We start from the raw sequence: 26,324 nt of genomic DNA, 5'->3' as shown, positions 1-26,324 counted from the left end.
CCACTTCAGCCCAGACCGAAATGTCTAGGCCATTATCGCATGGATCGTCATGACATTTGGACAAATGTTTGTAGTGCCCTAGGGATGAATAATGCAGACTTTTATCCCTTAATAATTCCTCTAGCGCCACCATGAGGTTGACATTTGTCGTTTTAAATACAATGGCTCAACAACAGTTTTATTATTAAAGATAATATTTTAAGGACTTTTTTACCTGGAATTTTACTCCATCATCTTCAGGTTAAAACTTAAATTTGGCCCATAACCAATAATGTGTAGATCACATCTACCAGTGAGGTTATGTTTTAGGCTGCGTTTGTTTGTCTGTTATCATTAATTTAGCAAGATTATACAAGCAGTACTGGACAGATTACCCGGACACCTGGTGGAAAGATGTGGTAGGGGTCCAAAAAATGCATAAAACTTTGGTTCGTATCCCGATGACAGGACGCTTCCAGAATATTTTGTCACTTACTTTAACATTGTGAGATAAAATCGTTTTTCAACCATTTCATTTATGTCTCAGATAATAAGTCATGGCTTTTGATGAAGACTGCTATTTGAAAAAAAAAATAATTCAGATCCCAATAAGAATCTGGATCTAGTGAATTTAAATGTGGTTTTATAAGGGGACTGTTGGGCCTTGGTGGAGGAATGTGCTCTACTCTAGTTAACATGCTCTAACAGACTTAAAGTTGAGTGGTGAGGTTCTATAAACATGAGCTAGATAGCATTATGGAAATGTGTAGCATATAGTGAGCATGGAAGTTTGCAGCCATATAATTGTGTCCATTAAACTCTCCAGTAAATGCATAGAGGTAATTAGTATTGTGTGCTACACTTTCAGCAGAATTTGTTAATTAAGCACATTAACATATGAAAGCACTCAAGCATTTGCTCGATGATTCTTACATGGAGAGGCTGCATAATTACTCTGCAGCGTGAATACACTGAAATGAAAATGAGTTGTTATTTACGGACAGGTTATTGTTAGTCTCCACGCTGCAACCTCCGCTCTGTGGGCGGCGGTGCTGGTGGTGGTGGTGGTGTTCAGACTTACTACTACGGTGTCACACAGATTTTGCTGTGGGCACGCGGAGTATGACAGGATATGGAGTCACGATGACGGGATGACAAACCGGAGGAGTCCCGCCACAGAGGGTGAGCGGCGGCAGGGGCAGAGATGATCAGATGTGATCCGCCCGGCAGCTAAAATCCAGGAGCCCGGTTGAAAGGCGGGTCAGTCCCAGCCCTATCCGTGAGTGCGCTGGTTAACCAGGGGAACAAAACTCTAAAGACATACATATTCATTTAAAATAGAGAAGTGAGAAGCGCCCTAACATGTGAATTGTATAAGCAGTGGATATATTTCGGGGGATAACTGACGTATCTTATTGCACGCAGAGAGCTTGGGCCATGACCAATCTCTTTAGACGTCACATGATAATAGATGTGAGTGCTGCTGGGTGGAGGCCATCAGGTTCATCAGGTACATAAAAAACAATGGCCTCTTTCAGACAAATGTCAAGACTACGAATACGAGCGGGGAGAGATGAATTGGTCTCTGAAGTCGTCCTGGTCTGCAGTGCAGTGTGCCCACAGGATATCCCACACACAACATCATTAGGTTCCTCTGCTTTAAGGCTTCAGAGCTGGTTCTCAATTTGGCTAAGAAGAATGTGTTAGCAGCAGAGAAGGTCACGCGTTCTCCAGGCTGCTGTTATTCTTCACTTCTTGAGCACTTACGACTCTTTGGGACTTTGTCAGTCGACATTGGACGTGTTTTTTCCTCGTGGTCCTGAGCCAACTGAAGTGGTGAAATAGGATTCCACTTCCTGTATTGTCCTTTTGGATTATAGAATATGCTTGTGGAGGTCACAGCTTGCAGTTCTGTAGCCATCGATGCATTTTTTTGTTAGACGCGATGTTCCTGTAGTTGTAAACAATGCCTGTGCTGCTTTGAGTGGCCGTCTTCCCGTTTGAAAACGGCATGTTACACCCTTTTCTCGATGGTCCGTTTCACCATCTGATTTCACTGCTTAATTAGTCACACTGAGCCAGTGTGAAGTGTGATATTGGCTCAAATTGCCTCACGGCTCCGCTGTTAGTCCTCCGTGCAGTGTGGTGCGTCACCTCGGGCAGTGGCTGGTCGCAGAGTGATGTGGCAGATAACAGTGGGCTCGGGGTGACTTACCACTGATAGAAAATGAGACAAGGATTGCTGTCTCCTGCTGTGCATATTGATGAGTTCGGAATATAGGAAGTGGGAAATAACAAGACGTCGGCACAGAGGAGCCGGGCCGGGCGTTGTATTGAAGTATGCTTTGAGTATCAACAGGGTATTATGCATCATGTATTTGGTTTAAGTATGTATATTTAAATGGGGGTGGGGGCTTTCTGCGCTTCCTGTGATTGATCTCGACTATCAAATCAATAGCCACAACAGACACTGTGGCAGTGGGAGGTCTGCTGTTCAGCCGCTGCAGTTAAATCCAATTTTTCCTCCACTGTTGAGCTGCTTCTGCATCACGAGCTCCAAAATAAAAACACACAAGAGTGAAAACGGGTGCCCTCTTACATTAACCTCTTTAAATAACGACCATAAATAATTGTGTGACGCTTGTCGAGTCCACCTTTCTTCCTTCCACATGACTCAAACAGAAGTGAGTCAGCTAAAGCCCTTCAATGTTTGCGTCTTAATCTAAATGCATTTTCTGATGCATGACAGTTTTGAAGTATTGTGTGATAAAGCAGAAATGTCCAGAAGAAACAACCAACCCAGATGCGGAGAAGAAGAATGTCTGGACTTTGAGTAGCCGTTAAATACAAAGTGTTCAGTTTTACAAGCTTCCTCTTTATAATTAAAGGTGCCTGTTTATGTAACACAACTCTGGGAATTAAAGCCTCGGGACATTTCTGTCACAGCTCTGAGTGAGAGGAGGATTCGACGTGTTTGCAGCTGCTCGTCCCTGTGGACGTTACTGTGTCCTATCAATCCTGGTTTACATTAATGAGCCATATTCAACCTTTGCACTGAATCAATTGCTCTTTCCAGCTGTCTTCTCACTGTGACATCTCTCTCATTTATTAGGTGGTCTACAAGAACAATGAGTTTAGGCTGGAACTGTCACGGCTGGCGGAGCAGCAGGACTCCAGGATCAGCCTCCACGGGGACCTGATATTCAGCTGCGAGAACGTGGAGGCCCTGGAGCCGGTCACCTTCGACACGCCGTCGGCCTACTTGACATTGCCCAGGTGGAACACGAAGAAGACGGGCGCCATATCTTTCGACTTCCGCACCACAGAGCCCAGCGGCCTGCTGCTGTTCAGTCACGGCAGCCTGCAGGGAACGCAGCCCGACAAGAAGCCCAGGGCCGACTTCTTCGCCATAGAGCTGCTGGATGGATTGCTCTACCTGGTCATGGACATGGGCTCTGGCAGCATCAAGATGAAAGCCAGTAACGTGAGGCTCAGTGGTGGCGAGTGGTGCCACGTGGAGTTCCACAGGAAAGGGCGCAACGGTGAGATAATCCAGCCTGTTTGTGGAGGCAGAAGGAGCCTCCTGTCCGCTTCTGTTACTGGTCTCCAGTTTCAGCTGTGGTGCAGAAAAGATTCCAAACTGTGAAATCCCCATATGCTAACACGGATACAGTCACATCAGCACATCCTCGCAAAAATCTGGTTGCATATTAGGATTTAAAAAGAACAATATTTTAGTTGCTATAATATATGTATGACATTTTTAAATCCGTGTTAACCTATTTCACAAGTGGCCAATTACGCGGTCACACAACTCAACTTAGGAAATGTCTGCCTTATTAGTGCAATCCAAATGTCTGCCTTATTAGTCTGAGGCAAAAAATGATTACACACAGTGTCTTCGCCTGCTTCCTTCACAATTCTATAAATAAGGTTCCCTCCTTCTCAGGCGGATATGACAATGCACATTTGTCATTTAATTCTTCAACTTTCCAGAGAGAGTTTTAGTTGCAGTGTCAGTTCCCAGAGACTGGCAGTGCAGTTTCTTTGTCTTTTTCAAGAAGCGGAGGCCGGTGCCCACTTCCTCATTCTCACAGTGTGCTCTCACTTTTCACTTAGCACAACCCACACACACCTGTCTTCATTTTCAGCTACAAAAATGTTGTATCAGTCCAGGTTGACTCACTGCTAATGCCCGCCCTACAGGCTTTATCTCCGTGAACAGCCAGAGCATCCCCTTCGCCACTAATGAAGGCAGCGAGATCCTCGACCTAGATGGGGACATGTATCTCGGAGGATTACCCGAGGACCGCCAAGCTCTCATGCTGCCCCCTGAGGTGTGGACCGCCTCCCTCGGCCTCGGCTACGTTGGCTGCGTGAGGGACCTCTTCATTGACGGGCAGAGCCGCAACCTGTGGAGGCTGGCGGAAGTTCAGAGCGCCACAGGTGTCAGCAGCTTCTGCACCAGAGAGACTCACACGCGGTGTGCCAAAGACACGTGTCCCAACGGCGGTCACTGCAGAGAAGGCTGGAACCGCCATATTTGTGACTGCAATGGCACTGGGTACCTCGGTCTGAGCTGTGATAAGGGTGAGATGTCGTGAGAAGGATGGTGCTGGTGGTGGTGGTGGTGGTGGTGGTGATGGTGGAGGGGGATGATAGGTGATGGTGAATTGCTGCTGCAAACCTTTTAACACACCTTCGCCAGTGTTTTATTTATCAACCCAGCAGCATAGTGGCTTTAAAGTGCCGGCACAGATGAAAAGATGTGGACATTTCATTATCAAACCTTAATGCTGAAACCTGGCAACAATTATCATTTTATTTGCAACTGCAGCACGATCATCCACATGCTGTATGATGTCATATCGATTCAAATGAGAACCATGATATCAGGACAAAACAACCTCTTCTTTCCTCTGCTAAGCAGTCGAGGAGACATGAAACATACAATAGAAAATTCAGCAGTGTTAGATTTGAGCCATTCAAAAATAAATTACAGTATTTTCGTACAGTGCAGTGATTCATTAATGAAGTGTCAGTATCATGAGGTTAGGAGTGTGATGTGTGTTTCTTCAGAAATGCTGTGCCGCTCCGGCAGAGTGATTCAGGCCGAAATCACTCTGCATTTACCATGCAGATGGTTTTCTCACAGTGAGGCCAAATTATGCAGATCTATTGGCAGCTAATAGCATGAGGGATATATGGAAATCCCTCTTGTATTGCGCTATGATGGGTATAAATCCTTCAGAAATTTGATTGCTGCTGCAATCTTGCCGCTGTCTTTGCATGCTCCAGGCTGTTTCTGCCATCTGGTGCGGCTGATGAAAACTGCAATCTGAAATTATATCACGGTGTACCTGAGATAAGCTCTAAGAGAAATTAGGTTTCACACCATAAATGCCACTTTGTGGTTTTCATTTGCTGTTGTGATTCCCTCTGGTGTTCACTGTGTGCTAATGCCTCGTGTTTTCTGAAACCTGCAGAGGCCACCACGGTGAGCTATGACGGCAGCATGTATCTGAAGGTGGTGCTGCCAAGGACGCTGCACACGGAGGCCGAGGACGTGTCCCTGCGCTTCATGTCCCAGAGGGCCTTTGGGTTGCTGATGGCCACCACGTCTCACCAGTCAGCGGACACCCTGCGTTTGGAGCTGGATGGAGGCAGAGTCAAACTCACTGTGAACCTGGGTAATGCTGCTGCTGCTGAACAGGCCAGCAGATAATTCTACTTGACCTTTCAGGACGTGTGACCCAGCAAGAGTTCCCATCCTATTCGTTTCTGACTCAGACTCTCTCATACCCATACACACATATACAATAACTACAGTTGCTTAAAAAAATAAAAGCAAAGCAAATATCTTAAATAAAAGACCCCAGGGTTTTTCCAATGTATCCCATTTAAATCTATAGAACTGGAAATGAGTCAATTAGGTTGTTATTGTATAACAAAGATTTGCATTTTCATTTTCAACATTATTGCTGTCAGCTACTTGTTTGTTATTTAATTATAAGAAATAAGATAATTAAAAATTTTAAAACTAAATCTAAAATCTGACTATTTCCCTCGATAGCATATTCTGCTCCCAACAGATCTCTTTTTTAAAGTAAATACAGCTTCCGTATTAATTAATTTAATAATTTCCATACAAAATTAAATACAGCAAACGGTAGATGAAAAAATTTTAGCAATTAAAACTTGAACTTACATTTAAATTAATATTTTTTTTCAACTGATATTTTGATTTCACAAGTGCTTCATTTATGGATGGGATTGAGAGATATAATTAGTCCTTTTGGGACACACACTTTTTCCCTGGCAGCTGACTGGGTTTTATCATGATGCTTGCAGAGTATCAACAATTAAAATGATTGATTAAAGAATGAACTTTTTTGATATCTTCTGGATTCAATCCCTAAACTAAATATTACTCTTAAATGACAAATTCAAGGACAGTGCGTGATTGTCTTTGTAGGGAAACAAGTTATGTTTATATGCAGTGTTAATTAATACCCAAATTTCCCCCAGGGGGATCAATAAAGGATTTCCTTATTTTAATCACCACAACACACTGAGGTCCGATGTGCATCATGCATAAGAAAAACAGATACAAAATAATCATATTGATATTTTATATTTATGTTTATTGATATTATTATAACGTTAAGTAGAATTATTTTTATGTAGGACGGTTTTGTCTTTATTGGAAATATGACCATATAGAGAAAGACAGGAACTGACAGGGACTGAGAGGGAGGAGGATGAGATGTAGCAAAGATTCTCAACCGGAATACAAATGAAGACATCCGTTGTTATATGTTATGCACTTTAAACATTTATCTACTGTGGTGTGTCAAAATGTGGATTAGAACCTGTTCTCTTTTTAGGTTGGTAACATGGAGGAGGCAGGGGTTAATGACCTATAGTATAGCAAGCCACCAGGTGTTGATCAGGACATTTTGGCTTCACTTTTCAGGACCAGTCATGTCGTCCATCTTTATTGACAGTCCGTGCTTTCTCTAATGAAAATAAAAAACATGTAGGTACCATACAAAACTCACCATATCAAGAAAACATTAATCTTTAAAAACAATTTATATGGAGGTGTATTAAAACTCAAGTACCCTTTTAAGCAACTGTAGGTGTGTATATATATTCTGCCTTTTCTCTATGTCCCACCTCTCTCTCTCGCTCTATCTCTCTCAGTTCATCCACTGGTCAGGTCCCACCTGACCGTCTCAGCTCTTTCAGCCCTTCAATGGCTTGTCTGCAGTTCAAGGAGAAGGCAGTCAGGGACCAGATCCACCATTATGCTGAGACATAACCACTTAGGCTGCTCGTGCCGTGGATGTGGCCATTGTAGTTCCCTCACCTCGCATTCACGGCCCTGTCCACTTTAAAGTTGCTTCCCTGAACATAGGACACACATGGACGCACACACATGGACGCACACACACACACAAACACGTGAAGTAGAAAGTCACTCTGGTCTCTGGCTGTCTGTATCCACTGCTCTGTGATGGTTGACAGTTCGAGAGCACTCCTCAGCCACACGACTTACACCAATATATTCATGTACAGCTGAATAAATTGATTGCATTATTCAGATACATGGATGTGATGGATAGAGGAATCCATTTTAAGGCTTAAATAATTAAATACTGCAGATGGGTTTGGAAAATATTATCTGTTGTAGACACGAGAAAACGCTAGCGGCTGTTGTCATGTGTTTCATGGTGTAAGGCTCATTGTGGCTGCAGGTTGTGCAAATCGCCTCTTTCCTCTGTATTTAACGTGGGAAATATGTTAACATCAGGCCTGCAGCACAAGCAGGAGACTTCAGTTAACAGTGGTTTGAGTTCAAGAGGGATTAACAAGGTTCGGCCATTTGAGTAGAGGTTCTCCACTAAAGTAGATCAGACGTATTAAATCACACATTCTACACTTTCTCCGTAGATCTGAGTGAAATTAATCACCCACATGAATCTGTGCATCTCTAATGATGTTATGGAGGCAATCCGACATGTTGGGTGAGTGAGAGCTCAGCTGCCACTACGACCCTGTGAATACGCTGCTATTCAGAGAGATTTAACATCTCTTTCATTGATACAAAGTTGTATTTAGATCAAGTTCATATATATAGTGAAATAAATGAGTTTTATATTGAGAAATCTCGAATATCAGCCATTTGGAGATGACGCCTAAACATATCTCAACTAAAAACTATGTAACTTTGCACTTCTTCACTTTAGTAAAATAAAATTCTGCACCGATAATGTTTACATGTTGTGCTATGGATTGCCAGAGGTACTTGGGGCTACAACTGTGCGATTTCATAGAGGATATTAAATCAATTGTAAACCCTGCGAAAACAAAATCTTTCCTTTATGAGACTTATGATACACTCTATTCATTTCGAGAATTTCATGTTTGAGTCAACAAGACGTCAACACAATATTGAAAGAAAACACACTAAGAAAATGATCTGTCTCGAAGCTGAGATGATTATATCTCTTGAGAAACCGTTTATTGCAGATTGTGCATAATTCCTGTAATTGCCGTGTTGTTCAGTCGCCACTCGCACCTGCTCTTTGCAGTAACATCAATGTGCTGCTTCTTATTCTATTTCAGATGTTAAAATTTTCATCATTACCTCGCTCAGAGCCAGCAGAGGTTTCCTTTTTTTTCATACCCGTTATCTGTGTCAGACGATTTTCCTCACGGCAGTGCACGCTTGCCGAATTACTCCAAAGCACATATCAGAAAAACTATCAGAAACAGTCAAATCCATTTGCTCCTGTTGAAACGTATGCAGCCGTGTCAAGAGTCGATACCGACGCTAAAATACGTTTACTGGTGCACCTCTACTTTTATGGCCAACCAAACTCTTATTGATCCAAACTTTGATCCGCTCTATTGTCCTTCCAGCAGTGCCAGCAGGACCACATGCTGAGGTTTTTTCTTTCACTCGACGTTCCCTCGGTTTCTCTAATGTTATGTGCGCTGCGGGGAGGAAAGTGGCGGTTTAGACTCTCGAGGCTGTCCCCGGATGGTGGGCTCTCAAAAGCACTGAAGTGTCTGCAGAATGTACCTTGAAGGATGTGAAATATTCTCCTCTTTTTGTGCTGTTTCTTTCTTTTTTCCTTTAATCTCACCATCTCACTCTCTCTCTCACCAGATTGTATCAGGATAGACTGTAATCTCAGTAAGTGTCTCCTCTGATTATTTACTCTAACATGATTTCGAGAACATGCTCTGTGGTGTTACCATGTGCCTCTTGCTCTATTCCCTTATGAAACAGAACATAATTAATTTACTCTGCCCCACAATTCTCCTTGTTTACTGTTGCTGCTCCTCTGCTCATCTCAAAGATAAGAACAAGAATAAGCCTTTACTGTTGTACGCCGCAGTATAATTGCATACTTCCGCACTGTGCTCGTCGAAAGCACATTTTAGCAACAATCTAAATTCCACATTGTCTCATAATTGCAATGTAAATATGTTCTAATCAAATCTGACATGCTGTAGTGCTGACAATAACACCATCATTCATTTGCCTTTGACGAACATCTGATAATTTGGTTCAATCCAGTTCAAGTGCAATCAACAATAATTTGTAGGCAGAGAGGCAACGCTTGGTCTCAGTTTGGAGGGAAAAAATGGATTTCATTAGTAGTTAATCACAGTGCGGTGGCAGAGCGGAGATCCATTTAAAGGTTAGCCTGATATCTGATCGATAGGTAAGTACGAGACAAGTGTGTTGAAAAGTGTGAGAGCAAATAGTTTGTTGCAGACGACTCGTTCTATTTTAGGAGAGCGACTATGTGAGGGTATGTTCTAATCAAGAAGAGCCAGAACCTCAGATGTTTTAAATGAGGAATCTTTGAAGTCAGTCGCTGTTATCTGTCCTTCTTATGCACTAAAGGGTTTAATCAAAGAACCAGAGGATTTTTCTGAATCGGGGCCATAAAGGTACCACCATTTACAAAGAGAAGACAATTATATTTCTGACATCCATGTACAATTCCTGTTATGAGATGCCCATTTACTGTTAATCATTCCCTGTCATAGGAAATAACAATTCTGAAAAAATCCATATATTACTGTTAGTACTGTAACTGCTCTTTATTATTATTAAAAAGAAAGACAGGACAGGGGCCTAGCAGACCCCTTGCTCCACCTCTGCATCCGCCCCTATACCAGCTCAGATATAAAATGCAGAGGAAACGCAGATCGACTACACTGTGTAAATGTATGAAATGTATAAAATCCTTCAACATGAAAAATGGCTTAGTTCAAGAACAGTCCGGGAAACCTGACCATAAAGTGAAAAGCGTCCATCAAATGCATTTTCATGAATTTAAATGAGCGAACATAATTCGATTGATTAAAAGGCAGATGAACGCCAGCGGCAGATCTTCCTCCGTGTTAGCGGGATGGATTTTTACTGGTTTCCTACGCTCTGGTGAAATGGAGAGGTACTTTGGGGTCGCGGCGTGATGATGTGGGAATTTATGATGCAGATTGTTGCTCTCACCTGATAGCGAGCGACAGGCAATTTGAGTTTAGGTTCGGGGTGAGAAACAGATAAAAAGCTGCTGCCAGTGGAGAGGTGAGCGGCTCTCTGATACAGATCATCCAATACAGAGGAGGCTTATGAAAAGTTATCGCTATAATCGAGTGCTGGCTGAAAGCTTGTTTCCACTCCTCATGAATGAATAATATTTCCTGGCTTCTCTAAAATAAAACATTTAACTGCTCATTTTTCCAGCCGCTTGAATATTGGAGCCGTTAGATCGTATTTATGATCGCTGCAGCAACTGTTTCTCTCACACATATTTTGACTTTACACCTGTGATAAAATCTATAACCAACAGTCTACACTGTAAATTTGTCTCATCTCAATCTATTGATCCGAAGGTTTAGAGGCTGCAAAGCAAAAAGGGACACTTTAGCTGTTACTAGAGATTTACAACACATGTATGAGCCCAAGCAAGCGTCCATTAAATTTAATGGATGACACTGTTTTTCTCTGATCAAGGTGAGTAGTGCGTGTGGGGTCATGCGTGTGTATGGATGGTTTGAAAGAAGAGTGTTGTCTCTGTAAATTCAATGTCCAACCTGCAGTTTATAGCATTGTTTCATTGATTAGAAAATAGAATATGCCGATAAATAAGTGAATTAATAGCAAAGATAAAAAATATATTGGAAGAAAGGCTTTGTATCCTTTATCTCCTCAAATATCTGACAACTCATTGCCTCCTCTGCCACCAGATGGCATTGTACCATCATGCACAGTGCAGAAAAGGCCAACTGTATCTCCACTTTCCTGTGTCAAAATGAATCACCTTCCTGATCAATTACACTATACGTGGTGCGTCAGTGGCCTCTGAAGAGCTTAATACTGCAGATGTGATGATGGATGGCTTGTTAATGGATTTTATAACGGTTAACAGCAAATGGAGCCAAATTTAAAATTGCAGGATTATCGGCCTAAACGATTCAGACAGTCACTATTTAGTGAGCGCTGTCATTGGGGAGACTTACACTTTGCACCATAGACTCATTATGAGTATCAGGATTAGTTTTCAACTCGAGTGTAGGATCAAGTCTTCAGGTTTCACGATGACGTTTCCTGTACAGGTACAGTAGCAGATCTCATGAAGGTAAGAAGTAGAGCGTCTGCAGCAGCTGCATCGGAAGTCGTCCACTGCTGGATCCGCCGTGGGAGGGTAATAGCTGCAAGAACAAATGTTGCTGCAGTGCTCATGAGTAATTCTCTGGAATCTGGGGAATAATGGTACACGGCACACTTTCTGGAAATGAGGCGTACGCTGTGCAAAATTAACACAATTACCATATCATGCTTAGATTACCACGCATATTCTGCATTCAAAGGCTCGGCTCACCCGTACTGCTGACCTGTTTGAGCACCGGGCCCCTTGAAGTTCTCCTTGTTTGAAAAAATTAATTTGTTTCAATAATAATGTGAGATCAAACTGGACAAAATAGATCCTTAAAAGGCAAAGCTCGCTCTCCGGCAAACATGAAAAGTGCACATACTTTGAATGGAGCCCACATTTCAAAAGGTTTACAGTCAGGTGTCTGTGTGAATACATATTATATTCCACCATTTTACTGCCGACTACACTGCGCCAATGTGAACACAGCACGCAGTCAGCTTTACTATGTGAACTTCTAAGGGACCAAACTATAATGTTTCTCAAAGACACTTTACATAGGATTAAAAAAAGAATGGAGAAAATAAGAAAAAAAAAAAACTATAATGTATAAATATGAAATACACGATCAAATAATTACGAATGTTTTATTTTAATAAGTCCTGAACCCCGATTGATATCATTTGGCCTCAGTACAGAGGCATTTTTAGGGGCTATTCATATTTCCACCCCTGCAAATAAGGCTCACTAGACCAGATCGGATATAAAATGCAGATGAAACCCTGATTGGATAAAACTGCATAAATGTATTGTTAGGAAGTGACTTGTTTCTGTTCATAAAAACAGAACAAGGGCACTTCAGGGGTTTCTTAATTCCGCTGGGGCCAGTGCCCCCCTTACTCCACCATTAGATCTGCCCCTGTTGTTTTTTTTGCCCGAGCCCCCTCAGGAGACACAAAATGCAGATTTTTTAAATGGGCTTCAGTTCTCCATGAGAGTTGTTAACATATTTTCATGTGAGGAATGTGATATATGTACATACCACAAACAAGAAATCCCTCACTTTCCTTAGAAATTTCACTTTCCTCACTCTGTTTTCATCTGGGTGTTTGGGTTTAGACGCTGACAGTAAGTAGCTCCCCCGGAAACACAGATAACAAGCAGTGATCCCACAGTCTCCTCTTTCATTGGAGTAAATCTTGTCCGTACCTGTGTTTTTGTGATGTTTACAAGCTAAACATTTCTGTCTTACTGTCGGACATGATTCCAGCGACTGGTTCGTTTTTTTTCCATTACCCAAGTAAAACCCATCAAATGTGGAGGGGATTGGCTGTCATTGATCTGTCTGGTGTGCGTAGTCGATATTCAGCAGGTGGATGGTGGTGTCATGCGGTGCTCTGTAAAGACGCTTGAAATGCAGCCCAGTGCAAAGCCCCCCGTCCCCAGTCGCCGCGTTATTTCCCCGAGGAAGAAACAGTGAAGTGTTTCGGAAACCCGTTGATGTTTTCCATTTATTGCCCTCTGTACGTCCCCTGTAATTCTCCCGCACCCTGAGCTCAATTAGACAGACAAACCCCTAAAGGCGAAGTCAGCTTAGGCATGGCCAATTAGTTTCCCAAGCGATGTCAGAACTCCTTTGAACTGCCGTGTCGGCCTGTTGCATAGCCACTGATTCGGGATGACGGTGCAGCAGTGGCAAGCCTCTGCACTGTGACCTATTTTGAAACCGGCAGGAAAATGCAGAGGATGGTGCAGAAAAGCTGTATGTAGGGGCCAAGCCTCAAGATAAGACTTAATATAATCCCCCCAGCAGACATCAATGAAACGCCACCGCAAGGAGAAGCATGTATCATACGATTTGACAACAAAAATCATTTTGAAATAGGAGCTACCCGTCTAATTTATTTGTCTCATTTCTCATTTAAGTGTGTATTGAACGAATGCAAATTAATAGCTGCATACAAATCCTGATGGCTGTGTGTGTGTTTGTGTGTGTGTGTGTATGATTCTGAAAGCAGGTGAATGTAGGCTGTGCACCCTGGGGAGAGACTGCGGCTCATGTTGAGAGCCTCGTGTGGAAACAGTGCACTGAGCTGATTTAGCTACGATTCTCACTTGATGCTGTTTACGCCTCAGGCAAGGGACCAGAGGTGCTCCTGGTTGGCGACAAGCTGAACGACAACGAGTGGCACGCGGTCAAGGTGGCGCGGCGTGGGAAGAGTCTGCAGCTCTCTGTGGACAATGTCACAGTGGAAGGTACTTGGGGAATGAAGGGGCTGTGGTAGCAGGAGTTAAGATGTTGAAACTTTCAACTTGAAAGGTATTTGTGATTTAACCTTCATGTTTTGCTCCGCAGGCCACATGACCGGCGCCCACACTCGCCTGGAGTTCAACAACATCGAGACGGGGATCATGTCGGAGCGGCGTTTCATCTCGGTGGTGCCCTCCAACTTCATCGGCCATCTGCAGGCCCTCTCCTTCAACGGGATGCTGTACCTGGACCAGTGCAAGAACGGAGACATCTCCTTCTGCGAGCTGAATGCTCGATTCGGCATGAGGCACATTGTGGCCAATCCTGTAACTTTTGTGACCCAGGCCAGCTACTTGGCCTTCTCGACGTTGCAGGCCTACGCTTCCATGCATCTTTTCTTCCAGTTCAGGACCACCAGCCCTGACGGCCTCATCCTCTACAACACTGGAGATGGCAGTGACTTCATCATGGTGGAGATGGTGAAAGGGTAAGGGCTGGTTATAATGTGCATACAGTGCAACCAGGCTGGGGCTGAGGAAAGATACAAGGGACTTATAGCTGCAAAAACAATTATACCTCGTTTTGTACTTGTATAATCTTATTTCAGTGCAATACTCGAGCCACTTGAAAATGAGCTTATCCTCTTTCTTGGGCTTTAAATTACATAATCATGATTTATATCTTGAATTCGTCAGCCCGCAGCACTGAAGAGAAACACAAAAAAAACATTTGTCCATCGTGAATTAATTTGTTGAAGGGAGAGAAGCCTGCGTGCACAGTAGACGCTGTTACAACTGAACCAGTGTCGCTCTCACACTCAGACCGACTCGAGCACATTTGGCAACTTGACGCAGTCACAAATAAATGTGAGCGTCCCACAGTCAACCCTCGTTGTCCTCTCAGTAACTAGTCAGCGGCGGGCCTCATTCAGCTCGGGAGCTCTGCTTCACGAGAAGCTCTCACACAGCACAGACTAAACAATGATGCTTCTTCAAACACTTGTGTCATAGTGTTGAGGCTGTGCAATGCTTCGATCTGTGTGGTGTAGCAGGTTTTCCACGGACGTTGCCTCTGAATCCAGAACAACAACATGCTATTGAAGTACACACAGAGCGGAGACATGCCAGCTCTGATCCAGTGTGAACAAGCAAATGTGGTCTCAACAGGACTTTGGCTAGATCTGTGTCTATAGGGGGGGATATTGATTCAAGTGCTTGGAAATGTGTGACGTCTCTCACTACATCCTGTTTTTTATGTGGATTTGCACCAAATTACCCACACTCCTAAATATCAGTCCCCTAAACATGCATGCTTCTTTTCATCAAGATCCATAAATTAATCGCAGAGAAATCAACTAAAATGTGGAAAAACGGTCTCTGTTAAAGAAAATACAAAAATAACTCGGATCTGACCCAATTTAATGGGCTCTTCCCTGACCCATAATGCATCCTTCCTCAAAATTTTGTGGTAATGTGTCCTTTCGTTTTTGCGTGATCCTGCGAAAAATGTAACAAACAAAGCCAGTGAAAATGTAGCCATCTTGTCGGAGGTAATAATCATGCATATCACGACAGAAGTTTTCTTTTTCTATCCTCATGACATTATGTCATCAATCATCCTTAATGCTGTGTTGTAAATGTCATGTTAAATATGGAGAAATGACACTAGGTGAGAAATACTGAATGTTTACATCTGTATTGTCCTGTTCTCCAGGTACATTCATTACGTTTTTGACTTGGGAAATGGGCCGTCACTAATGAAGGGAAACTCAGACAAGCCTCTCAACGACAACCTGTGGCACAATGTGGTGATATCCCGTGACAACAACAATATGCACATCCTGAAGATTGATGCCCGCACTGTCACACAACACACCAACGGAGCACGCAACCTGGATTTAAAAGGTAACTCATCTGAACAAACCAATTCATTAGAGGATATAATGATTAATTGACATAGTTGTGGAGTTTTGATTTTATATTAGTGTCCTAATATCGCTCTAAAAGGAATACACACACAGACTGACGTTTAACTTTGTGAAGGTTTAAACTCCTTTTAATATGCACCAACATTTAGTGGGATATTGGCTCTGGAATTTATAATGTTCAGTTTTTCTGACTCTTTAACTGTTTATTATTGAGGTCACTGGACCATATATTAAATTAATGAGTGTTCCTAAATTATTTGTCCTTACATACATGAGGAGGACCGAATATTAGGAACACCTCTGAATGTAATGCCGGCCATTACAACACCATCACTATAACTATGACCTTGATATTTTAACCATATCATTATATTAACTCTGGAGCCCAGTTGATTTATCGGTTGGCTGATAAGAGATCAGCTGATATGAGCCTTTAACAGACAAATCTGTATCAGCGTTTGCAGATACCACTTTTATTTTACAGATTAAAAAAGGCATAGGGCTAACACTTGTGCATTTATGTTTCCATATTACGTAAAGCAATGTTGTTTATTTCCTAATTTTAAGTTTTAAGTATTTGGTTTTATATTTGTGTTTTCTTTTTATTTAGAATAAAAATGTATGGCTAAATTGTTAAATATCAAGTCTCAATTACATTTCCTTTTCATAAGGGTTTGATAAGGACATGTTAGGAATCATTGCCAAAAAATGTATGTATATATGTATTGTATATATATTGGAAGTTCTTGACTACGTACTAATAGTATTAGCACCCTCCTCCCAAAAACACATGTGGGTTAGACTATATTTACCCATCGATGACTTTCAGGCAGCACAGTTAAAGTAATCTGTATAAATGTATTCAGGTCTACCTAATAAACTAGTTTCTGAGTATTAATGCTAGAATTTGCATATTACCAAGACACATCTTCAGTTTAGTCATTAACTGGTTATTTTATCCCTTTACTATGTGAACCGGCCTGTGTTTTAGAACATTCACCAACATGTGATTTTTCCTGTGTCTCACAGGGGAGCTGTATGTTGGTGGTCTTGGGAAGAGCATGTACAGCAGCCTGCCCAGGTTGATAGCATCACGGGAAGGATACAAGGGCTGCCTGGCATCTGTGGACTTGAACGGAAGACTCCCCGACCTGCTGGCAGACGCCCTCTACAAGGTGGGGGAGGTGGAGCGCGGCTGCGGAGGTGAGGAAGTGTGAAACACCCGTTTATCATCCCTTTAATCTGATTTCGTAATATACCCAGTATCCAGGGCAGAGATGGAACCAGATTCACTGAAAACTAATAACCTCTCATGAAATGAAACTACTTTGCTGAATACTCCACCATGATTGGCCAGTAAACACATTTTGTAGTTTATTTTTTTCTCTCATTACACAGGCTTACATGCAACAATATTACTCTGCAGTCAAGAAATCCAGCTGCTTTTGTTGAGTCGTAATCAAACAACAAAAGACATCAGTGAAGCACTGAGTTCTGCCAAATCCTAATAATCTCAAATAATCTCTGCGGGTCGCCGCTCATTCAACAGTAAACAGAAACAACAGTTCCATGAGGGCACCCAAAGGTCTGACTCACGGAGTCTCCAAAATTAAAAGGCTTCTTCTACATTGTAATAGGAATGAGCAAAGTCAATTTTATACCAGTATCAGTGAGGACATTTGATAAGTGGAAAATAACTGTGGCCCTATGGTGCTTTCAGGCTCTCTACCACGAGTAGAGTTTTCCCAATGCTCCTCCTGAGAGTGTGACTGTGCATCAATAATTATCAGACAACCTGGTTCTCTGTCTTTACCTCCTGATCTACTGTGCTTTGCTGCCTAGTAGATGTCGCATGTTAATCCTGCTGCCCACACTCTGCAGGTCCTAGCACCACCTGCACAGAGGACTCCTGCCACCACCAGGGAGTGTGTCTGCAGCTGTGGGAGGGCTTCTCCTGCGACTGCACCATGACCACCTACGGGGGGCCGTTCTGCAGTGACCGTAAGTGCAGCTTTATTACCTCTGAGCGGTTGGACCTATGGGGACTCTTAACTCTTTAATAGGAAACATATCAACACAATGTGAGGAATGATAATGATCAGATCGCACTTTTAAATAAGTGGTCGACAATTGAATATATTAAGGCTGTAGTATTGAGAGATTAATATCTAGGTTACATCAAACTATTTAAGTTTCTCCAACTTTGGTTTTACCAAGTTTTTGCAAGGGAAATCTTTACTTATGGCAAGGGTACATTATCATCTGTGATTATTACTGTTATGAAGAACTGACCGTATGTAGTGTCTCAAAAGCAAAAGGAACTTTTCAGGAACTGACTGCTGCATTTCTTTTTTCTTCATTACTCCTGTAACATATGTGGCCCTTCAGATTTTATTCAGGACCCTTTTGGCACGCCCCAAACACCAGGTTGGAGACACTGATATGACTGATTGCAGTTAAGCAACATTCAAGATTAATCTGCTCTCACAAAACTGACGTAACTCAGACAGCAGGAGAACATGATCACCCTTTTTTATACTCAAATGCAAAAGAACCCCAAAAAATAATACTAGTGTATGATAATAATTAAATCAACATCAATGACTGACCGCTCTTTTGCTGTATTTGATTGATTTTTATTCCAATAACAATAACTTGTACGTTATAAGTGACACTCTAACTTTGTTATATAGTTTAAAATAATCTTCTACTCAAAAGGAGAGTGTGAGAGGAAACATGTCTTGGCCTTACACACACACACACGCACACACACACACACACACACAAAGACACACACACACTGACACACACACACTGACATAAACTGTTCACCTCATGCATTAGACCACAGGGTGATGTACTGTCTTTCTAGCTCGAGGAACTGAGTGGATACTTCACACCAATTGCCTCACGACCCATAGACAACACCACATTTCAAAAAGAAAATCTCAAATCTGATTGCTCTGCTTTCTTCCACTATGAAGTGTCCTCTATGTCCAGCATAATGGAGCCTGACTTTTACCAGAAGCTTTTCATACTTATAATAGCAAGAGATTAACATTAAGCTCATTGGTCCAGTGGTCACGGCGAGTTAAGCTTCATTTGCTGCAGAGTCATTTAGAATAACTGCAACAATTGTGCCTTTGTGGTAATCATTATTGAAATGTGCTGCTTTCGCAGTAGTGTTTTTAGAGGGGAAAGGACATTACACTGTGTAAACTCTGCAGGGGGGTTATTTGAGGATAATTTGTGGATAAGTGCCAGAAAGTTGCGTTCCCCCAGAAGGAGACATCTTGTAATTCCTGCACACTAAAGACATTTTCCTCACTGATCGGTGTCATTATTCTTGCTGGACAGTTTTAAGTAGTGGTCTAATTATAACCTTCACCCCTGTCCTTTTTATTGGTTGGTTGGTTTTAAAGCAACGTTGCACAAAAACTACTGGACAGAGTTCCACATTAGAGAGAACCCATTAAATGTTTGTGATGATCGAGGAATTATTTATTACTTTCTTTAAGAGTATGAGATGAGGCCTTTTTCACAGTTTTCATCATCTTTATGGGAAAAAATCAAGGCCTATGAACATCAAGAAAAAAAACATTATTGTGTCTTATTTGGTGATTTGTTGTTTCTTACCTGGTTTGTTTGGGTTTTTTGTAAGTAAGATTACACAAAAACGACTCAACGGTTTACCAGGAGGCTTGGTGGAAGGTCTGTACTTTAGTCTGAAATCCATCCGTCTTCCTTCTAGCGTCATGTACTCACATGGCCAAATCAGTTCACTGCTATCGATCTAACCCGCAGTTCAATAGTTCGTCCTCTGCGCTGCACTGTCCAAGGACCCAGATAGAACATATACCGCAGGACGCTGCTCGAGCTGATTTTTGCTGTCTGCATGACCAAGGAGTCAACCAAGGTCTAACACAGTTATTAATACGTTCTGTTTAAGTAAAAAATAAATGCTCTGTGTTGTCTGATGACCGCAGGACTTCTGTGTATTGATTTTCCTACTCACTTCGGTATCTCTTAAAATTGACTTTCTACACTTTTTACAACTAAGTGCTGTAGACAGTGCAGCTTTTTTTAAACTCTTCATGTCTATTTCCAGGCAGATAGCGGTTGTCGGCAGCCGCGGTTTGACAAAGCAAAAAGAGGGACGAGGAGCATGTTGATCCTTATTAAACCTGATACAGATTCCCGGTGAGATGCTGGTGTGCAGTTGTTTAATAATGCATTCAAAGGCCTCGCCATTAAAATCAGTTCCCAGCAGCCCTTGATAACCATCCTGGAGTCTTTCACACATCTTCTGAGTGAGAGTTTCAAACAGCCGCCTAAGGCTAAACCTCTACAAGACTATTTCTAACAGGGGTTTTTGACATGAAGGCATTTACAGTAAAACTTGGTGTTCACAGAGAGAGGCTGTTTAAAGAACATTGAACACAGACAGGATTCATGTGGTAGTATCTGTATTTTGAGTTAAATCAAAATGTGCTTTAAGAACCACAGGAGCTGCACACATGTAGTGTAAAAGTGTGCGATCCCTTTGAGAATGGCTCGGGTTCCAGTAATAAAATTCCCAGTTATTTTTTCCATTGACGTTCCAGAAAATTCGTATTAAAAGAGATTTAATTCCGGAAAAAAGGCCGACAAGCTCCGAGATGAGTTGTGGGCAAAAAACAATTTATTCAGAACAAAATAGAAAACATTCTAAACTGAAAAAAAAGGCAAAGGTACAACACTGTGTGCAAAATTACTTCGAGACTGAAGGAACTGAACATCCCATCAACCAACAAAGACTTCCAGCGCGCTGCTAACCTTGTTGTTAACATAGTGTTGCAATACATTTTGGTTTGTATAGCGTTTTATATAGTGTGAAGTGTGTTGACCTTGTGAAGTAACTCTGAACTATCTGATCCTAGTCCAATGTAGACGACAGGATCTTTGTGGTTTTGGTCCACGTTTCCATGGTAACAGTGAGATCCACCAATCAGAGATGTCACTATTAACCCTGAGGATTGTGGGTAGAGCAGTGAATCTCCTTCTCTTTACTTTGCAAATAAAACACGTTGAAATCATATACAGACTTGTGACTTCTACGGGAGCCTATAAACTTGTATCACAATCCTGTGGCTGAGGGAAGTTTGCCTTGGATGGTTTCTATATTATGTCTGATATTGAAAATCTCTATTAAGATATGTTTTACGTCTGGAATCACAATGAAGGTTTAACCCAAATTATATCCCTGCATTAACAAGCCTATTGTTACGCAATTGACAGCCAAAACAACAGTTTTCAAAGAAAATACAAGTCATTGCAGCATTTTCCATTTTAATCTAGTAGTGTTTAGAGAGGACTCTCAATCATGTGGGTGGTAAATGGCACGGCTGGCCGATATCAAAGGTCAAACCAATACATCAGTCTGACTGGAAAGGAAATAACAAGCCCCATGCCTCACATTGAGACATCATCAGAGTCATTAAAATAAATGGGAAAAGTGACTATAAAAAATAAAACACAGACAAATTTATAGACAGGACAAAGGGTTCGCGGCCGTCAGTGTTTGCTGGTAAAGTCTGTCGGGCTCATGCACAATCTGCTGCCTCGCTTATCTCGCCTCACAAATAATCCAGCCCATGTCTGTCTGCCGCTCCAGAAAACTCCCAGAAACCAGCATGAAAAAGAAAAGCAATCGCTGCGTGTTCCTGGTGTTCGACCATCATTCAATATTATAACCTCATAAAAGTGCATAGGAGCTTGTTTAACAACGAATATTCCTTTGTTGGCCTATGCCCCACTACATTTATATTCATTTACAGAAAGCAATTTAGCCAGTGTGCTACAGACATCTGTGTAATTTACCTCGAGGTCACCGTTTCATCACCAAAGTCACCAATAATGTTCTGTGCTCAATTTTCAGCTCTGCTTTCTGTAAACATATGGAGAGTGTAATTATCGGTTAACCTCTGCCGTTTATAGATGATGGTTTTGGCAAATTAATTTCCTGGCTCTGTCTCTGTGTGTGTGTGTGTGTGTGTGTGTGTGTGTGTGTGTGTGTGGATTTAGGTTACAGCTAGGCAGGATCTGGTTCTGGTCAAGATTAGTGGTCATATATGAATTGTGTTTAGGTAAGGGTTAGGTATGAATTGTTCCCAGTTAAGGTTCTATTGGTCGTCTATAACCTGAAGGTTTGAACCGGCAACCTTCTTGTTTGAGAACCACCACTCTAACCACTAGGCCACAACCCCCTAGTCTTGGACTAGTCATATGATTTGATCATTCCAGCGTAATCGGTGCCTCCTGAGAGTTAAGATTTATGGTTAGTGTATATATGTATATATATATATATATATATACGTGTATATATATATATGTGTATGTGTTTGTGTGTAAAACACATGGCATTCCACCTGACATGGCTTTACGTAACTACACTAGCATCATCTATCTGCTGAGTGGAACTCACCTCCCCCATTAATTTATAAGTCAACATTTCCTTCGAATTCCCAGGGAAGCGAGGCAGACTGGAGCTGATAGCTTGCAGGCATGCAGGCAAGATACAGTAACATGGCGCTAGACAGCAGCTGTCTTCCTTTCCTGTTTCAAATGCCAGTTAGCAAGCATTGTATTCAGACTCCATTTCATTTGTCAAAACAAATTGATCTCCGTTTCCTCAGGAGAGCTGGCTGAGGTTTAGCGTTATCTAGCAGAACCTATATTTATCCTCCTCTAAATATAAATATATATATATATGTGTATATATATATGAGTACATGTATAATTTTAAGATCAAAGAAACTGTCATTTAGATTTCTCGTCTCCAACTTTTGGGAGAGGTTTGGTTTAGAGCTTTGTGTAAAACACTTGTGTGCAGGAAGTGGCATGTACTGTGTTGTAATGTCGTATAAACTGTGACAAAAGTTGTATAAAAAGTGCTCGATCAAATCCCAATTTTTCTTCGACCTTCACGTCAGGTGGAGTCATCCTAAATTATGAGTGTGTCCCAAAGGCCACAAGGATAATCCAGGATAGAGGTTCAGACTTAATCTTGTGCCCCGGGACCGAGGCTCAAGAAAACATATTGCTGTTCATAACATGGTGACCTACCCGAAATAGACCCGTGAGCCACTTCTCGGTCTGAACTATATAAAGTCAATGGTATGGATTGTGTTTGGAGAAGCTGGGATCAGACAGACATGACGGGCACTTTACACAGGGATTACGTGAAGTACAGCATAACTAATTATTTATAACCGATATATAGACTTGTAATAAAAAGATTTCCAGCAGGATGAATGTAGTTTTATTGATTATATTTCAATGATTATATTTGTTTATAAAACTACAACTCCCCCGCAAACACGAAAGGATTTCTGGATTCCCTTATTAGCGACAGAATCATAAAGGATATGTTTGGGAAATTTTGGAGTTGGAGAAAAAAGGGGTACGTTGCCTTTATATGAATGAACACTTATAGACATCTTTAGATTTTCTTACTGACTGTAAATAAACTATTTAATACAAATGTTACCAAAGTACAATATTAAATCATAAATGATCTCAAGATTAACATTTCTCTGTAATATTATGTCCACTTTATGACTCATTTTATTAAGACTGACATATCCAACAGATTGCATTTTAATAGATATATACTCACTCTATGAATTGTTAGCATACAAGAGGCCATTTCATGGAGGTACGTAGGAGTAGAGGAGTGGAGGAGGAGGCCGGCACCTCCCACAGGGACATTCATTTCACATTGCCAACCACTAAAACATCAAGTTCAGTGCAGCTCGCACAGCGTTGCATTGATTGAGCCTTTGTAAAATGAGAGGGCCGTCTGTAGAAATAATCATGCAAATTATTAGGGCCGAGCACATTGGTCACATTACATCTTGAACAAGTCAGGCCAACAGTATTTCACCGTTCTCATTGGCATGTAGGCGTTGAAAGTGAAAGGGAGTCTGACCTTCCATTGTTTCCCCACAATAACCTTTAGGGGGTCGAGTCTGCGTCCCAACTGAGCCCTGCCTCCTGCTTGCTTCAACAACAAAAATCCCACCCACCCTTTTACACAACATCCTACATGATCCGCTGTGTGTAGAATTGAGAAAACATCCGTCGACCATGCAGTGCAGTTCAGGTGGAGAGATGTTATCATTGTGAAAAGGTCTCAACCTCCTCAGGGCAAACGTCTGCGCTGCTGCTTGTGCAGAGCTCGGCCGCCGGTGGCCTCGTTCACCTTGTTACCTGCCGCTCTGAGGTAACGGCGCTGTGTGTCTGCAGCAGCATCCGCGAGACCTCGGAGAGCAATTAACAGATCTCTGAGTCCACTGGCTGCAGAGACGCATTAGTCGCTGCTGCTTTTCAACTTTCAAACAAGTCATTTCTAGGATCACAGGCAATCGTCCTCCTCAGGAAGCAACCGCCAACTGATTCTCTGGATAAGTGGAAATTGCACTCAAGCGCGGAGGCTTTATTCACTCTGCATCCGTTACAGTAGTGGACTCCATTAAAGTTAACTTCTCATAAAATTCGCCCAGATTCTTTTCCGCTCGTGCTGATTCACCCTGCCTGTGGGACGAATGCGTGAGAACCGCTGCTACCGCCACAGATTGAATGGATTTGGTTGGAAACGCTGCAGAAAAAGTGAAACAAGAGTCCTCGATCCGCCCATTACTTTGAATCTGCACCAAAATGTAAAGAGTTCTTTGCTGTCCCATTATGCATCCTTCCACCCAATTTTGCAACAATCCGTCCAGGAGTTTTTGCAGAATCCTGCTGACTAACAGACAGTGGAAACATAACCTCTACTGCAAAAGGCAATAACTTGATTGAACATTCACATAGACGTGCGTGATTCATTTTTCTATATAGCAATCCTCCTTGCTAAAGTACTATTTCCCAGACATCCCAAGATGTTTAGATTTATCCCGCAGTCGACATAGCCCTCATATCAGCCTCCCGACTTCAGCTGTGTTCAACATTAAGACGAGTGTATCCCCACAGATGATCGTCTCCGCCACATCCCTGCTCGCTGTGACTCATATGGAACCTGAGCTCCAGACTGCCGGCGCAGCTCCTCACAGCTGCAATACAGAGGTAGAAAAGCTTGAGCAACCTGTCAGACACTGGCAGAGCATAGAAGAAGTTATAAGAGTTAACCTGGAACTTACAGGAAGCTAAAATATCAGGCAAAAACCATCCCTGCACTGAAACACACCACAGGTCGTTGTCTCACCACTCACAGCATATTTACAGCTTTTTAGCCTTTCAGGCATGAGTGGGGGACGTTTGACATTTACATAGATGTGAAACGAAGTCGAGCACCTGAGGGAATAATGTCCCGTTTGGCTTATTTGTGTTTCTCTGTCGTCGCAGTTTCTCACATTAAATAAAAAAACGTCTTTGTTGTCTTATGTGTTGTATTTTCAGAGGGGTTTTCTCCAAAGGGCAATATTTTGTCATCAGAGTTAGGATGCAGATACCAAAGGAATTATTGTGTTTACAAAAACACAAAGCTACTGAATTAATTGACATACTCTGTATTATAACTATTAATTTTATTGACCAGGGTGTAGATGTGCTAACGGGGTGAAAGAGAGTTGAGGCGGAAAAAGAAAACAAATCAGGTCGCATGCTTTTGAGAATTACATCCCTACAAATATCAGGGAGGATGGCACTAAAAGAACTGAAAGATTGTTAAATTATACAATCATCACTTTATTAGATAAAGGACAGAGGAACCTCAAAAGTTCAGTTCATTTAACACACAGATAAGAAACCAGGGAAATGCGTCTGGAAGAAAGAGAGAAATGGCTGAACTTTTCTGTTAATCTAATTTGTTCCCTTCCTCATTCTGATTTTAATGAAATGAGTTTTCGTTTGTATGTGAGCAAAATGGACAGTTTAGTTATCACAAAGTGTACAGCCTATTATGAGAAGGATATCTAAACTTTATTTAAAATAAATGAAACTAAGTCAACATTTGGACTTTTTTTGATTACCTTGACCCAATCCTGCTGTCCTGTCAAGTCTTACTTGACTACTGGTAATGTTTTAGGTTTGGTATAGTTTCTCACCTCTGCCGGGAAGATCTGTTTCAGCTCCTGTCCGTTTTTAACTTTGGTGGATGGATGGGACTTAGACCAACAAAGAACCCATAACATTTAGACCTGGATCTGGACAAAGATTTACTTTCTTTAACATTGCGAAATTGGGAGTTTTTTCACCAGTTTCCCAAGGCAGCAATGTGTAAATCTTGATGGTAAAAAAACAGACAATTTACTGCAGATCCAAATAAAGATCCAGATCGAGTGGATTTAAATAAAGTTTCCTCAGGGGACAGTTGGGTCTCGGTGGAGGAATTCACTCTTCTGATTGCCTTTCTCGTTTGACATGAGAAAGTTTCCAAAAATATTTCCAAGGGGCAGAAATTTGCCTCCAGCTTCCTCGGTTCCATTTGTGTGTCTGCAGAAGACCAAAG

At 41.9% G+C, this 26,324-nt stretch overlaps 1 protein-coding gene across 2 annotated transcripts in view; it reads left to right on the top strand.

Annotated features, from left to right (window-relative positions):
• The window catches only part of nrxn2a (neurexin 2a), a 116,324-nt gene that overhangs the window by 44,326 nt on the left and 45,674 nt on the right, over positions 1–26,324 (top strand). For both annotated transcript variants that reach the window (XM_062406633.1, XM_062406632.1), the window contains exons 6-14: positions 3,092–3,521; positions 4,186–4,569; positions 5,466–5,669; positions 9,158–9,184; positions 13,797–13,916; positions 14,017–14,398; positions 15,625–15,815; positions 16,868–17,041; positions 17,720–17,839. In XM_062406633.1, coding sequence (XP_062262617.1) covers positions 3,092–3,521; positions 4,186–4,569; positions 5,466–5,669; positions 9,158–9,184; positions 13,797–13,916; positions 14,017–14,398; positions 15,625–15,815; positions 16,868–17,041; positions 17,720–17,839 — 2,032 coding nt within the window. The remainder of the gene's footprint in view (positions 1–3,091; positions 3,522–4,185; positions 4,570–5,465; positions 5,670–9,157; positions 9,185–13,796; positions 13,917–14,016; positions 14,399–15,624; positions 15,816–16,867; positions 17,042–17,719; positions 17,840–26,324) is intronic.

Source organism: Platichthys flesus, chromosome 15, assembly GCF_949316205.1.
Source record: "Platichthys flesus chromosome 15, fPlaFle2.1, whole genome shotgun sequence".
Lineage (NCBI taxonomy): Eukaryota > Metazoa > Chordata > Actinopteri > Pleuronectiformes > Pleuronectidae > Platichthys > Platichthys flesus.
The sequence above is the reverse complement of the archived record's forward strand: the minus strand, read 5'-3'. Positions and strand labels throughout refer to the sequence as shown.